At 37.8% G+C, this 15,918-nt stretch overlaps 1 protein-coding gene across 14 annotated transcripts in view; it reads left to right on the forward strand.

The window, feature by feature from the left end:
- The window catches only part of LOC107104672 (rap guanine nucleotide exchange factor 6-like), a 170,093-nt gene that overhangs the window by 114,277 nt on the left and 39,898 nt on the right, over positions 1-15,918 (forward strand). For all 14 annotated transcript variants that reach the window (XM_015404769.1, XM_015404779.1, XM_015404794.1 and 11 more), the window contains 6 exons: positions 777-908; positions 6,966-7,146; positions 8,265-8,401; positions 10,788-10,946; positions 12,557-12,709; positions 14,764-14,928. In XM_015404769.1, coding sequence (XP_015260255.1) covers positions 777-908; positions 6,966-7,146; positions 8,265-8,401; positions 10,788-10,946; positions 12,557-12,709; positions 14,764-14,928 — 927 coding nt within the window. The remainder of the gene's footprint in view (positions 1-776; positions 909-6,965; positions 7,147-8,264; positions 8,402-10,787; positions 10,947-12,556; positions 12,710-14,763; positions 14,929-15,918) is intronic.

The raw sequence follows: 15,918 nt of genomic DNA on the forward strand, positions 1-15,918 counted from the left end.
AAATATCATCTATCTTTGATTATAACTGATATTTTAAGGTTTCTCAGTTCTGTGATATATTTATAAATTTTACCAACATGCAGTGTTTGTTAAGGCCACACTCATAGTGCTGCATTCATCTATGCTCGTATTTCTGAGCATCAATGTGAGCTTGTCGTTTGTCACCTTAATTTAGGGCCATCCACCAATCAAACGAGTTGATCCCCCCCGGACATAGAACTGACATGTTGGCTGTCTGTGTGAGTAGAAAGGCAGGATTTAAGTCAGTCTAAACTCCTGGATCATAATTTATGACCATTGGAAGATCTTTTCTTCTCTGACCTCCTCAGGTTAATTATCCTGGAGTACAGCTTGTCAATCAGTGCCAGCACAGCTCTGGCTTTCAGCCTGATGAAAAACCATTGCATGTGTGTGTTTGTGGCCAAGTGTTTGTTACATTGTGGGGATAGTTTCAGGCTAATATCTCAGGAATATGCTACACGGTGGGGACCTGCAGGTCCCAATTAGGTTTTCTATTGAGGTGGGAGGTTAGGTTTAGGTGAGAATAGAGTTTAGGGTTGGGTGTGTGTTGGTAATGGTTAGGCTTTGAGTAAGCGTCTGTTTTAGGCTGTACAAATGACTTGGAAATGTCAATAGAAAGTCCCTGTATAGATAACGGGACATAACGGATGTGATTGTGTTTTTTCTCTGTTGTACAGGAAATGTTACAAAACATTTGTCCTCCTTGAACTCTAATCCGCTTCTGTGTTTTTTTTCCCTCTTTCCTGGTTGAACAGCTTCCTGCCGATCTCAACAAGATGCACCTAACGGACCACGCCCACCAGCAGGTGATGCACATGGCCCCCAGCCAATCAGGATGCAGCATAACCAGCGACTCAGGGAGTAGCAGCTTGTCAGACATTTACCAGGTGGGTTCAATGAGAGAAACATGTTTCTTCAGATAACAGGATCAAAAGACCTCTCCAGATTTCCCATAAGAAAAAAAAAGATTTGATGAAAATTGATGAATAAATGATACAGCTTTTCCTCTCTCATGTTGCCATTAATAAATAAACAGGAATGATACAATTAGTGACAAGCCTCTCTACTGGTACCAGATCAGTTCTGATGGTTCTTTACTTTCATTTTAATCAACTTCTGTTTAGTTTCATCAACCTGCTACTTATCAGTCAACCTTCCTAGCTACCTCCTTTTAATCCTTCTCTTTATCCTAATTATTGCGCTTCTGTTCTGCATCCTGGCGGCTTGCATCCATCTCTACTTCCTGCTGCGGACAAAAGGTCATGTGTAGGAAATTACCCTAACCTTTACTACTCCATCTCTTCCCGTCCCTCAGGTAAAGAAGTGGAATCGAATCACTCTGGCTGGATTAGTGGCGGTCATCTTGTAGAATGTGAGCATGGGTTTGTAGGCAGTGTACACTGATGATGGACAGGGAAATGGTTTTGGGAGGAAGGATCAATTAAGATTTATAACCATTTCAGTCACTTAGGAGTCTATAAATCCTCAAATAAAGCTAAAGCAGTAGTTTGTAGATCAGAACCCTCCCAGGGATTCGTGAGACTGATGGCATCGATCTGATGTAGACTTTCTAACTGGTTTCTGACTTATTTTAAACAGCTTTTGGTTCATTTTCAGCTTGATTAATCCCTGAAGGTGACCTGAGTGTTAGATTCAGAGATTCAGCCTTTAGCGAAAGTGATCAGCTCAAAGTTTGCTTTGAATTTTCCCCAAGCTGGTCCTACTAACCAAACCACTGGGTATGGATGTTCTCACTAGTGGAAGCAGGCTGAAACATAGCTGCCATCAGTTTCAAAGTAAATTCAGGGGGAGCAAAAAATGGAAATGTAAAGACATTTTTTCCTTTTTTTTTTAACCTTGGTACATAATTATTTGTACCCTCTCATGTTTATGTTTTAGTTTACCCGACTCAGAAATCATAGGGACATTTTGGAGATGCCCATTCAGAGTCAGGAGGATGACAGAGAAAGGCTATAGATTAGGGTGATGCCAAAGAGGCCCTCCATCCTCAAAGACGTGGAGCTCATTTTTTAAGATGTCGCATTTCTTCAGGCACAAAACAACTTCTTGATTCAAATTTTAAATCTAACAGGAGGTATGAATATTTTAGGGACTATTTGTATATCAGCTGCAGCTTTCTACATGCTGCATCTTGAGGAGATTAAAGAGATATTAATTATATAAAATTTAGGTTTTGTTTTAATCTTATCAACTTGGCAGCGTCTAAAGTTTTACGTTAAGCATACGTCTGCAAGATGAAGAGAAAACACAGTGAGATGGCTGTTTGGGGCTGGCTCATCATGCTAACTTTGCTAGTTGCTAATATAAGATCCTGCATATATTTCACATTTTAATTCAGAGATCCTTTTGTTTTAAATTTAAACAGAAAAGCTTTGCTTTAAAACAACTGTTTTCTCACACACAGGAAATAGCTACTCTTGGTAGGAAGGCAAAAAAAGGCATGGATGCACATAACTATAATTCTTCAACGTAAAGATATATATAAAAATATATGAACTGATTTAGGCTTTGAAAACCAGAAATGGTCCCCAGGTTTCTAACAGTGCTCTGATTGAATTACCTAAAATGTAGCCACATTAAAAACTCTTATTATATGTAAGTTGAACACTTCTAGACCACAGAAGGATGCAGAAGTCTTTTCCTTTACTGATCATCTTCTAATGGCTTGCAGGGGTCACCATAGTGAGCCATCTGTGTTTATCTAACCCTTTAGTTTGAATCTTTTTCACTCACACCAACTACCTTTATGTCCTCTTTAACTCCATCCATATAACTCGTCTGTGGTCTTCTTCCTGCCCTCCTGCCTGGCATTTATAAAGGAGGCATAGTAGGGCCATTATCCCTCCTTTATAAATGCCCAAGCCATCTTAATCTTCCCTCTCTGGCTTTATCTAAAAACCTGTGTAATCAGTCCTGTTCATATCCATGCGTATCACTCTCAAAGAGAAATTTAACATTTTCATCTCAGCTCAGCCTCTTTTCTCTTCCTTAGTCTCGCTATCTCTATACCATACAGCATTGCTGGTCTCTTCGCCGACATTTGCACCTTTGCCTTTTTAATCCTGCTGTAGTATTTTATCAAATAACACACCTCAGGCTTTCTCTCACCCTTTCCGACCTCCTTGGACACACTCCTTCCCCTCTTTTCCACACTCTCCTTTGCTCTAGACTGTTGGTCTTCTCCTTTCCAGAGCAAACCTCCATCTCTCTAGTTTTTCCTCCACCTGCTTTAACTGCAGATCACAATATTTAATTTAATTTAATTAATGTATTTGACAGGGACAGTGTACATTAAAAAGCATGTCTGTAAATGCATCAGAATTAGCCAAAAGGCTATTTTTAATCTGTTGTCCCTGGACAGGTCTTAAAATTGTCTACCTAAAAAAAAACAACACAACAGTAAGCATTCTACAATGAAAATGCAAATATAAAAAGAAATACAAACAGCTATAACTTCTCAAAACTGATTTAAAAATACAGAATAAGTGTTCGCTGGACTACTGATTTTAGGTTCATAAAATAGAATAAAATGTCATCTGCAAACTTTATAGTCGGTGGTGATTCCTGTCTAGACTCATCAGTCAACCTGTTCGTCTCTGCAGGAAACAGGTCATAGTTCAGAGCTGGTCCTGCAGCACACCTCAACACTTTCTTCCAACTCCCATTCATTTCCTTACATACTGCTCTGTTACTCCACACGTTCTCATACATCAGCTCAGCTCATAGGTCTGCAGAAACATTGCAGCTCCGACTGACCCTCTCAGTATTTCTCCATCAACATCATCAGACATGTTACATCTGTAGTTTGTTTGCTTAACATGGAACCATACTGCTAATCATGTCCTTTTTTCCCCTTTTATTAGTAAAACATAGATTTTAGATAGTTTATGTTATCTAAATCTATCCCTCCTTTGCCAAATAGTCTATTAAACCACATAAAAAGGTCTCTTTGTTTGCCTCTTCCTCTGCCTTTGTGACATTTCTCTAGTTTTTGCCGACTAAGTGTGCTTTGAAAAGCCTCTCTTGAGTGGCTGGCTGGTTGAAGGGTTGAGTCAATTACACAGAGAAGAATGCATAATAAGCCTGTCATCTAATCGTTTTAATCCGCCAACTTTTCTGATCTTTGCTATTTGAGGAGAAGCTGAAACGAATCCAAGAATGTTGCTTTTATCCTCCACAAGCTCCAACTTGCAGTAATATTTAATAGTCCTGCTTTCCGCGCCGTGTTTATAAATGGATTTGCAAGGGTTTCGTATCGAAAGGCGGCTGTTTATTTTAGCTACCTTTAATCATCTGTACCATGATGGTTACTCTGACAAAACTATAAACCTTGGTAACGGTCAAGAAAATAATTATCATGGAATAAATTTGGTTTGCATTTTATATTTAGAGAAAAGATAATCTTTTGGGCAGTTGTGCACATTGTATAAAAACAAAAACAGGGAAAAAATTGGCAAAGCAAAAATGAAAACCAAAAAACAGATTTAGGATATGTTATCCTCCTGTTTTTCAACTTACTGCAGGATTTGCAGGAACTGTTTCCTTGCTGATGCAACGAGGTTAGCGAGGGTCAGACATTTAACACAGAGTAGACCCTCTCATCATCAGACTCGGTATTTATCACACGGATTTGATCCCATCAACTTGTTGCTGACCCGGCCCCATGTTTGTTTACCGCTGTCTTAAAGAGCTGACCCTTCCAGTCAGCCGTGCTCCTCAGCTGTCACCATTTTACTGAGCTGCTCCCGTGCATTTATATTTTTCTACCTCAAAAGTTTGATTTTGCTCCATTCCCCCAACTTCTGGACTTTTTCTCAAATTCATCATATTCCTCCCCTTTTGCCCCTTTCATCCCTGAGCTGCTTTATATTCTGAGCCAACATTTTCGGATCTCTCTTCTTGTGCCACGCCGCTGTAGTTTAAACTCATTTTGGATTTGATTCCATATATCTCTTAGAAATAGGCTAAATAGGCTATGTTTTAAAACTGGTGATGTTGGATTTAAAGGCGAACCTGCTAGTTGATCAGGTCTGAGTGGCAGTGAAGGATACATCCATGATGGTTGATGAGAGGAAAGAAAGTAAGAATACAGTTAGCTGTTGCTCTCTTAATCTTATATTTTTTTTTTAACCTTTTTTTTGTCTTTGCTGTGAATCAAACACCTTCTATAAAGGTTCAGAGTCAAGCTTTCCATCTGATCAGCTTTTTTATTTCCCACATGCATGACATAAATCAATGTGAGAATACATTTTCAAATCAGCAGATATTAAATTCCTGTTTAATTCTAACTTTAATTTACTGCTTGAAATTCAAAAACTCAAAAAAAATCATAATTTATAATAGTGATGTCAAAATATTTTAGTTTTATTTTCTCAGTACTTTGTCTGGTTTGTTTGTCCAACTCCATGGCGCCCCGAGGTTTGGAAGCAGAAAAGGCTGAGCAGGTGGCCTCTTTTCAAAAAGGCTTGATTACATTTTTCATCTCAACTCCTAAAACAAAAAGGTTGCCAGTTTCCTTGCTGCTTTGGAGCCTATTAAACCGTTATGTCCAAACCTCAGGAGAGCCTAAGAGCCTGACCACGTTAGTGAGTCCATCTTATGTGACTTAAAATATTTGTTTTTTGTTTTTTTTACAGCATCTATGTCTGCTATTGCATTAGCTTTTATTGCTATTATATTATTTCTACTACAATGATGACAAACGTTGGCTCTTTATTATACAGTGACTTGAAAAAAACATACTTTAAAGATTTAGAAGTTGTTTATTTTTTAGTGATTAAAAAACCAAAGTGTGGCATGTTTTTATTCAGATGTGCTGCAGCAGGTCTTTGAACCTATTTTCGATGCTTTTGCAGCCCAAATCTGTTTGGGTGAAGCTCATATCAACTTTTCAAACTCTGACATTTTAGCTGATAATCACTTTTATCTAAATGAATCCATCATAAATAATTTTTACTATTAAAGTAAAATAAAGCTTAATTTACCAGTCAATCCTAAAGTTATTGAGAACGATCTGCAACATTGAACAGATGGAATCCAGTGGTGGTAGTAGCCTTTCACCTGAAGGTTGATGGTTTACTCCCCCATGCTCCTTCTGGAACACATCCTGCCAATCTGGATCTCTGCACAGCCAGTTCATTTGAATATTCAGTGTTTTTTTTTTTTTTCTTCAGAGGCTGGAAAAAGGAGATTTGAACAGAAATGTGAGGGTGAAATTCGTATCTAAATTGAATTGATGATTTATTTGACTTTTTTTTTCTTTTATACTCATTAAAAATGTATTATTTTCATTTGTATCCTTTTACGGTAGTTTAAAGTACAAACCTGTAAGCAATACGTTAGCACTTTATGTGATGGACAGCGTGCCGAGCATAAACAAAACTTAAGTCGTTAAAGGCCTCTATTGAAAGCTTTCAGCTCCCTTCTGGAGGACAGGGAAGTTTAGGGGGTAAAAATATCCTTCTTATACCATGGTTTGAAAACAAAAAAATTGTACCTGTTTTTAGTGTTGCGCCAATGCCATTTTTTGGCCCCGATATCTGGCTGTGTAGTATTGGCTGATACCATAACAATACCATCTGTTTGAATTTGATGTGTGTGTGTATATATGAAGAACTGCATGCTACTTGGATGTAAAATAATTGCCATCAAGGCTTTGTCAAGCTGCTGCCTACCTTTGTGAAGCAGGAAAAAGACTAATACAAAGTGAATCCAGTAGAACTTTTTATTGCCTACCTGGAATGGGTGACAATAGTAACTTTTTGGCTCTCAAAATGGTATCAGTTCCCCAATTGGCCAGCAAATCCAACTTTTTCAGCTTCAAAAAAATCTTTTATAAAGGGATTTTTCCCGTTTGTGCAAAAAAATTGTGAAAGCTTATTGTGATTGTAAAAAAGGACCACTTTGTGTTTTTTTTTTTTCAGGCCACAGAGAGTGACTTAGGAGATGTAGACCTGTCAGGACTTCCAGAGGCTCCAGTGGACAGTGAGGAAGAAGAGGAGGAAGATGAGGACTTGGAGAGAGCTTCAGACACTCTCTTGGGCCGGGACCTGGTCAGGGAGTGTCTGGAAAAGGATCCAGTCGACCGTAACGATGACGACATTGGTCAGTTTCATTTCGTATTTTTCTTCTACCTTGTTAGATTTAAACTCACTTTGGATTTCAATCAAGTTATTTAATCATTAAACACGTGAAATTCAGCTGCTTTAACTTAGCTGTCATTCTTTAGCACGCTTGATTCTTCTGTTGCTTGTTTTGTGATTTTGTCCGTCACTCATCGAGAGCCCCCAGAGGAGCTGTAAAAGTTACCCTCCCCTTTAAAAGCCCCGCTGAGTTGTCTAAGCAGCACTGTCCTTCTAATGTGTTTCTAAGCAGGCAATCAGATTAACGGCCTCATTAGCGAAAGCCAGCAGGGTCCTGGGGAAGAAGGTGACCACATCAGAGAGCTCAGAGCGGCCTGCTGTGTGCCTGCCAGGGAGGCTGGGGTCTGGCCTTTTCATGGCCTTCTCTGGAACCATCACAGCTCATTCTGTGGAGATTCATAATGAGGAGAAGAAAATTAATCCAAAACAGCCTTATACTTGAGATTTTCCTAAAGATTAGATTTCCAATCTGTGTCCTCATATGGTCAGCCTTCTTAATTTTAGCATTTATAATGAAATGGTCAACATAAATTAACTTTAAATTCAGATTATATCGTTATCACTGACATGCAGTGGTGGTAGAGGGCTTATGCACAGTTATATCTGCATAATGTACTCTAGAGTTTGCTTTGCAGAATAAAATAAATTCCTTTCTTCTCATTGTCATTTGCATCTGAAAAAGAACAAATTCAAGTAGAGTCCAAAAAGAAAAGAGAGCAGGAAAACATCCGATTACTGCAGTGAAGATGCGACGAAAAAATGTCTTAGAGTATATCAGCAGCTTGGATCAAGGTCACTCTGTTCTCAGCTGCAGCACAGAGACAAATTCTACATCTCTTGTGGGATTCCATCTTTATGATTTATACACGCTGGTGCCTGAGTGTTTCTTTGCTCCGGCTGTCATCTTTAAAGGTGGAAAACTTCTTGCAGTTTTGTTGCAGTTATCGTTTTTTTTTAAACCCCTCGGTGTAGTGTCAGGTTTAGAGGGTTTGGTTTTGTGCGGTTAGTGGAAATATCTAAACCTTATATTAGAATATGTTGCTATTTAATTCTTTAATGTTTTTTTTTTGTTGCTAACAGAACAACTGCTGGAGTTTATGCATCAGCTGCCTGCATTCGCCAACATGACCATGTCTGTGCGGCGGGAACTTTGCAGCGTTATGGTGTTTGAGGTGGTGGAGCAGTCCGGCACAATCATCCTGCACAACAAGCAGGAGGTAGGAACGTTTTCAGATTCACATTTTAGCCAAATTTAACTTCAAACTCAAAATCCTAATAAAACTAAAGACTTAGGTCCCAGGAGCTCAGTATTTTCCAGTCCTCCTTTGAGGTTTTTCCATTGTAGCAAACAAGTATAAAGTTGTATGGAATTTAAATGTTAGGAAACACATAAAAAGTCGTTGTTTTAAAATGGTTTGGTCACATGTTAGACGGATAAATCACCTCTCTTAAAACCAACCCAAGTTAATAACCAGCCATATATAGATGTGGCTTTCCTCTTTGATTCTCCTCTCTGCATATTAAGGAAATAATCTCTACTTGCTGGACTAGAGTTACTTCCCAAAATGAGTTTGAAATGGTCCCGCACAAGATAGATTATCATTAAAGTAACTTCTTTATGCACTTCCTATGCATGTGCTGATAGAAACCCTAGTGTGGTCAGTAGCTATATCAGGGCTGGGCCATTAATCAGGGTGATAATTAATCAAATCTGTTTATGAAGATTAAATTTTTTTTTTTATATTTTTTATTATTTTCCACCAATCCACTCTTTAGGCTTTCAAAGCTCAGATTGAGATCAGTTCATTACTTTAAGTTCTCATATATCTCCTTGTAGCTTACTGCATGATAGCAGTAGCTGCAAACATTTAGTGTGTATTTTCATTGTTTCACAGCTTGAAGTTCTTTGAAATTCAAATCCAGGTAATTTCGTGAAGGGGAAAGATTTATTTATTTATTTTTTAAATTATTGTTATTTTTCATTTTTCTCCTCTCAAAACTTAAGGGAAAAAAATATCGATTAATTGAATTTGGTTGAGGGAAAAAATCCTTGAATGTATTTTTAAGCCATATGGTCTGGTCCTATAATGTGGACACAGGTCATATAACCTTAGCCTCAGTTCACTTCATAGTTCCAGATTCAGTGTCGTCTAAAAATCAAAGGTAGATGATTTTTTTTTTTTTTTTTTTTATCATCTTCCCTCCAAAAATCCCATCTTTGTATAAAGATGCTTGAAGGGGATGCTGGGCAGAAATAAAAACCTGTCATTTCTTTATTGAATCATCTCATAGTTTGCAGCAGAAATCAGGTTTGCTCTTTTTTAAGCACGTTTTCAACAAGGTTTTATGTAATTGTGTGTGAATCATTAAAACCGTTATTCTTACATAGATTTCTTTAGAAAATATTTCCTTTATTTCTGTAGTTTTTACATGAATCCTCAATAGAGCTACTGTCTTAATGGCAACAGTGATATCACTCTTAGCACCATGAGGCAAACAATAGTTCACAGCTTTAGGAAACATTTCAGCTCGTTTGCTCTAAGCCACAGCAGCTGATGTGTGCAGAACAACTGCAGCAAGTGAGCCTTGTCAATTACTACAGAGCTAATTAATGAAGTTACATGGCCGAGAAACAGGAGATCCATTAGCCTCCACACAGCAGCGCTTTAACAGACGGGGCCAATAAATGACATTGAATTGGCTAATTTAGGTCAGAAAACAGGGAGAAATATCAGCTGCAGTAATATAAAAAAAAAACTAAACAAAAAAGGATATTTGAACAGGCTTCAGTTGTGTCCATGCGCTTCCCTGTCAGGTCGATTGATGGCGAGTTCTCCTACAGTGTCTCTGAGGCTCCACATGGTGAATGTGAAAGAGAGGCTCTTGGCTCCACTCAGAAGTCAAAACGACTTGGCAGAGGGAGAGGGAGATAAAGACTCTAAAGTGGTTTTGTCCTGGTCAAAAGGGAGAGGATGTGCTGAGAAAAAAAGAGATTTATTCTTTACTTTTAATGTAATTTATAGTTGCTAATTATTTCTGTTGGAGGCTTTAACATATTCAATAAATAAATCCAAATGATCTATAATATGGAACAAAAATGCCTCTCAGCAACTTTTGTGTTCTTTATCTCTGGTCGATTGCCTTCTTTCCCTCCTCTATTTCCATTTCATCACCGTTAAAAAGCAAGTTGGACCTGAGGTATAATGACAGAAATAGAAAGGAATCGGGCAAAGAAAGGGAGAACTACACAGTTGGGTTGGAAATTCTTTTAGGGGTGAGAATGAGAAGGAAATATCATGTATGACTGCAGAGGGAGCCAATAGTTTACCATCCTTCCAGTCATATTTTTTAACCCTCAGAAATGAAGAAACTAAAAATAAAACTCAGAAACTTCAATATAGTTTGAAATCTACTTTTTTTCCATAAATCTTCGGATTTTAATCATAAAAATCAACAACCTAGCCAGTATGCAGCCTTGTGAATGCTTGTTAATATTGTTAAAAATGCATTTTAAAGACTTATTTTAATGTGATTGAGTGTTGGAACCTCACCAGCACCTCACCAGTACACTATAACCAGGTGGTTTTGTTGAACTGTCTGCAGCTCGACCACTGGTATGTGATCCTGAATGGAGCTGTGGAGATCAGCCATCCAGAAGCCAGAACCGAGACTCTGTGTATGGGGAACAGTTTCGGCATCTCACCCTCGTTGGATAAACAGTACATGAACGGAGAGGTTCGCACCAAAGGAGATGACTGTCAGGTAATGCAAGACAAACATACTAACGGGTTTTCTGTCGTGCAAATTCCACAAATCATTTCTTTTTAGAAATCAGCTGCAGATTCATTAAAAGGAAAAAGGTTTGCTTTAGTTTTAATGTTTTGATCTCCCACCTGTTAACATGCGCACAAAGTTGAGCTTCAGCTTAAACATTAATTTCAGTCTTAAAAACTAGACAATTATTTGATATATCCTTTTAAAATTAATAACTTTTTCATTAAAACTGTTGCTAAATTTAGTAAATGTTTGTTATAATTTGATAACTTGTATTTAAGGAGCTATGTTTTCATTAGATATTGCTCAAGTATACACTTTTATTTTATATAAAGTTACTGTTGTTTATCGTTAAACTTGCATATTTGCTAAAGGTTAATCCGAAACCTTACGAAGTGTAAAAATCAATATAAAAATCAATATCAAAAAGGGCATCTCTAGAAGAGGGTTCAGGGTTTTGAGAACTGCTGCAGGTTAAACTTTAAGAGTTAAGCTATATTTAAGAAAACTAAAGATACCACCATCTACAGTTTCACAGCAACTCAACAATTTCATGCTAACAGTTCAGGAGACTTAAGTGTTTTAAGATTTTTTCCATCAACTGTTAGATTAAGTGTGAATTTTTATGACCTGCTCCGACAAAATGATGACATCCTGCAATAGACTGTGGACATATCTAATGTATCACACTTGGTTTGCTGCGCAGTGTCACCTAAGTGATAAAAAGCACACATATTGCGACTCGCTTTTTCTCACTTTATCCTCCTTGCTGACATCAGTAAAATGTCTGACTGCTTCTTCCTTTAGTAAAAATAAATAAATGATTTGATGCTTCCGTCTTTTATAAGCAAGAATAAACTGTTCCTGTACAGCAGTTTTTTTTTTATAGCTCTAATTTTAGTCCTGTTTTGCTTAAAGTAAAAAAAGAAAGTCTATCCCAGAGCAAAAAAAAGGCCAACGTTGAGTTGTTTTTCATTTCTGCTTTTCTTCTTCAAGTCCACGTCTTCCTCTACAGCTAGTAGACACTACTCGGTTATTTCCCCTTAGCTCTCTTATTTTTAAACGCCCATTATTTTTCTTTTTGGCAACAAAATCTTAGTTACATGCTTAGTAACCTTAGTAACAGCAGTGTTTTTTTTTTTTTGTTTTTGGTTGAGATAACAAAGGTTCAATAGAAAGAGGGTCCCTTTTTCCACACTGACCAGTTCCTCTCCTGTGCACATCATTTCCTTACCACACATAAACAGGAAGTTGCAGAGGTAGAACTTGTGAGACACATGCAGAAATTGACGAGTTAGTCAAGAGGAGCCCCGCGAGTCTTCTAGTCATGTCTTAGAGATTTCAAGTTCAGCGGGAGATAATGGATGGTTGGATTGACTGAGATGATTTTGGACCTCATCTACTTCCTAGTCAGCTCGCTTTAGTTTAGGTCGTCGCGTTTGGACGTTTCCTTCCTCTGTCTGTCCGTCCGTCTCATGCCTCACTCTGCTCACTCTCATGCCTCCTCTTTGCTGTTCACCGAGTATCCAAACGTGGTGCAGAGCAATGTTCTGCTCTACTACAAATTCATCCGCTGTCCCCATGTCGTCCTCGACCAGTTCGTCTGCATCGCTCAGGAAGACTACTGGCGCATCCTCAACCATGTGGAGAAGAATACGCACAAGGTTGAAGAGGAGGGGGAGATCGTAATGGTGAAGGAGCACCGCGAACTGGACCGCAGTGGCACCAGGAAAGGACACATAGTCATCAAGGTTTGTGGCACTATAATGTCTCCTGTGGTTAGATAGATACAGGATGGAATCACAGCCAACCAGAATCATTTTCAGTTTATAAGCTTATGAAACCGCAATATTGGGTCCAAACCTCAGTTTAATGACTTTTACAGCCAGTTTCTTAAAAATCAGCTGCATTAAATCTGCTCCATGGGCTTCAGTAATCGTTATGAAGCACCACTAGCAGTTTATTGTTTGCTGGAGTATTTTCTTGTCAGCTGAGATGCTTTCTGAAACCCTTTGATCCAATCCCCAAAGCTCCAGAGGCAGCCAGGTATCGATCAGCTAATGGGCCTGAATGATCCTCGCTGCTGCTTCTCCAAAGAAAAGCTGTCGGCTCTAAATCATATCCAGTGGAGACGAGTCAATTCACAAGTGTTTGCTTTTCCGCTTCTTTTCTCCAACTTTGTTCTCTTTGTGTCCAACAAAAGGCAGACGCATTTTCTAGTTTCTGTTCCCCAGTCACAAAAGTCGTTTCCTGCAGAAACCGCTGCTGTGGGGACATTAAAAAACCTGGAAAAACTGAAAGAAAATGATGCATCTTAAATGCTTTGTATTGATGTTGAAGTTCTATTCTAAACTAAAAGCTTTGATTCTTTGGTGCTATGTGGCTTTACCCTAAACTAGGTTTATATGAGTGACTCTGTGTGTCCTTGTTTTGATGATCACTAGTTGTCTCTGACATTTCTTTGTTAATGTTAACCTCCTGTATATTAAAATGTATGTACCTGCATGTTTTGGATGTTTAGTTCAAGAATGTGTTCATTCTTTTTGGACTTTATACAAACAATATTCAGTTTCAATCAGTTTTCTGTGTCACAGAAAAAAAAAAAAAGGTATTGTAATCAAGTTTTGCAGTTAAAAAAAACTGAAATTGGTTTTATTGATTTTATTCAATCACTGAGAATCAACGTTTTGTAGAGCCCCCTTTTTTTTTTTTTCTACTGCTCCATCTACAACCCATTAGAGATCTTTCTCCACTAGGGCTGAAACAATCAATCAGATTAATCGATTATTGAAATAATCAGCAACTAATTTAGTTATCAATGAATCATTAAAAGAAGTAAAGGGATTGTACGATATGCCTTTAGCTAACAGAGGGACCCACTTAAAGCAGTAATTATATACAAATGGTAAAAACATATATCAACATTTTGCATTTAAGATAAGAGCTTTTTCGTCCAATATGCTCTATCCAGAACTCCTTAAGTGGAAACGTTTCAGTGTCTCCTTGTTTCATTTTGTTAAAAAAAAACTTCTTTAAAGAACCCTTTTTTTATCCGATTATTAATTGATTAATCGAAAAATAATCAACTGATTAATTGATTTGCGAAATAATCAATAGTTGCAGCCCTAATCTCCTAAGTTTGCACATCCAGAGAGGAATGTGTGTTTTTTTATTTTTTTGCTTACTAAACTTCCAAAAATCAGAAGTTCATTTACACCGGATGCCAAGTCTGTAAGCATTTTTTTTCGAGTTATGACACAGTTTAGATTTAAGTCTTCCTTTAAGTACGCCATTCATTTCAGTTCTGCCTGATTCATACTGTAACAATCCAAAAGTGAGAATAACTTTTTATAACTTATGTAATAATTTATAAATATGTTCTGATCTTAATCATGTCATCATAGCTCTGGCTGTTAAGTTTAGGGCTGCTGTCCTGCTGAAGGTGAACCTCCAGCTCAGTTTAAAATCTTTTCTCTGACAGGTTTTCCTCTATAATTCCCCTGTATTTACAGGAGCCCCATCACTCTCTTCATTTACACTTACTATCTCCCTGTACAACTTAGAGGAATCATTCCCAAAGCATAATACAGCCACCAGCGTGTTCTAAAGTGCTTTACATTTAGGTCCTACCTATTAAAGTGATGAGCATGTTCCGTTTTTAATTTGTTAAAAAGTAAAACTATGGAATATTTTTCCATCTGCTTCCCTATTGTGCACTAGTGTCTTAGTTTTGGGGTGCAACATGAACATTTTTTGTTGCTGTATGCATGTTCTTTAAGTCTTTTATGTACGTGTTTATCTCCAGGGCACCCCAGAGCGTCTGATCATGCACCTGGTAGAGGAACCATCAGTGGTAGACCCCACCTACATTGAGGACTTCCTGCTTACCTACAGGACCTTCCTCTCAAGTCCCATGGACGTTGGCAGGAAACTGCTGGAGTGGTTCCAGGTGGACAGCCTCCGGGACACGGTCAGTTTTGACAGTTATTACATATGATTTATCCTGGAAATAGTTTGCAGTTTGAAAATTAAAGCTCTGTTGAAGGCTTAACATACGCTAAACTGCTCTGGTTACACCATGTACCTTTATTATACTAATGTAATGCAAGGGTTTCAAGTATTTAACTAAATTACCTCTTAGATTTTTTCATATCATAGTTATCGATCAGAAATTGATGCGTTGTGCTGCTCACCTGCAGATCAATACAAGAATAGCCAACTCAGCCATCTTTAAGCCAGCTACTGATTTGTTGATGCCCGCCGCTCTTCTTGTCCAGAACAACTTTAGCCTAAGATTAGAGTGGTAATGTCAATAGTCTTTATGTTGTCATTCAGCCTTACAATTTCCACCACCTTTAAAGTGGATCTAATAGGAGGATGTTAACAGAATGTAGAAACACTTTAAAAGATTTGCCTGAGAAAACTAATGGTGTTATTTTAGCAGAAACTATTGTTTCCCTTAAGTGATTTTGCTCTGGGGTAAGTAGCGAGTGCTGAATCTATGCTTGCCTTTGACAACGGGCCTTTTTTGTTGTTAGATTACGTTGGTATTAATTCTAGGTCTCCTAAGTCTTATTTCTAAACCTGAAGTAACTTTTGCAAATAGGTCTCTATTTTCTGACAATATCCTCCATTGTGTTTTCTCAAGGTCTTCAGGCTCAAATCTTTTCTGCATACCCAAAAGTACCAAATATTGAGAAGCAGCCTTTTGTTTAGCTTTACCATAAAGTGCTTTAAATTAGGATTGGAAACGTCTTTGTTTAGAGTGGCCTTCGTCAGCTTCCAGTCCAACTTTACATTTTTATATTTACATAATTATCTCATCTTAATTATTTATTTGAATTCTCTTTGATTATTTGTGTTAATTTTATTTCACTGCAATAAAATTCTCAGGTAAAGCACTTTGACTAGTTTTGCTACTGAAATGTGCTCTTTAAATGTTCCTTCCTTCCTTCCTTCC

The sequence above is a fragment of the Cyprinodon variegatus genome, unplaced genomic scaffold, assembly GCF_000732505.1.
Source record: "Cyprinodon variegatus isolate N-32 unplaced genomic scaffold, C_variegatus-1.0 Scaffold36, whole genome shotgun sequence".
Lineage (NCBI taxonomy): Eukaryota > Metazoa > Chordata > Actinopteri > Cyprinodontiformes > Cyprinodontidae > Cyprinodon > Cyprinodon variegatus.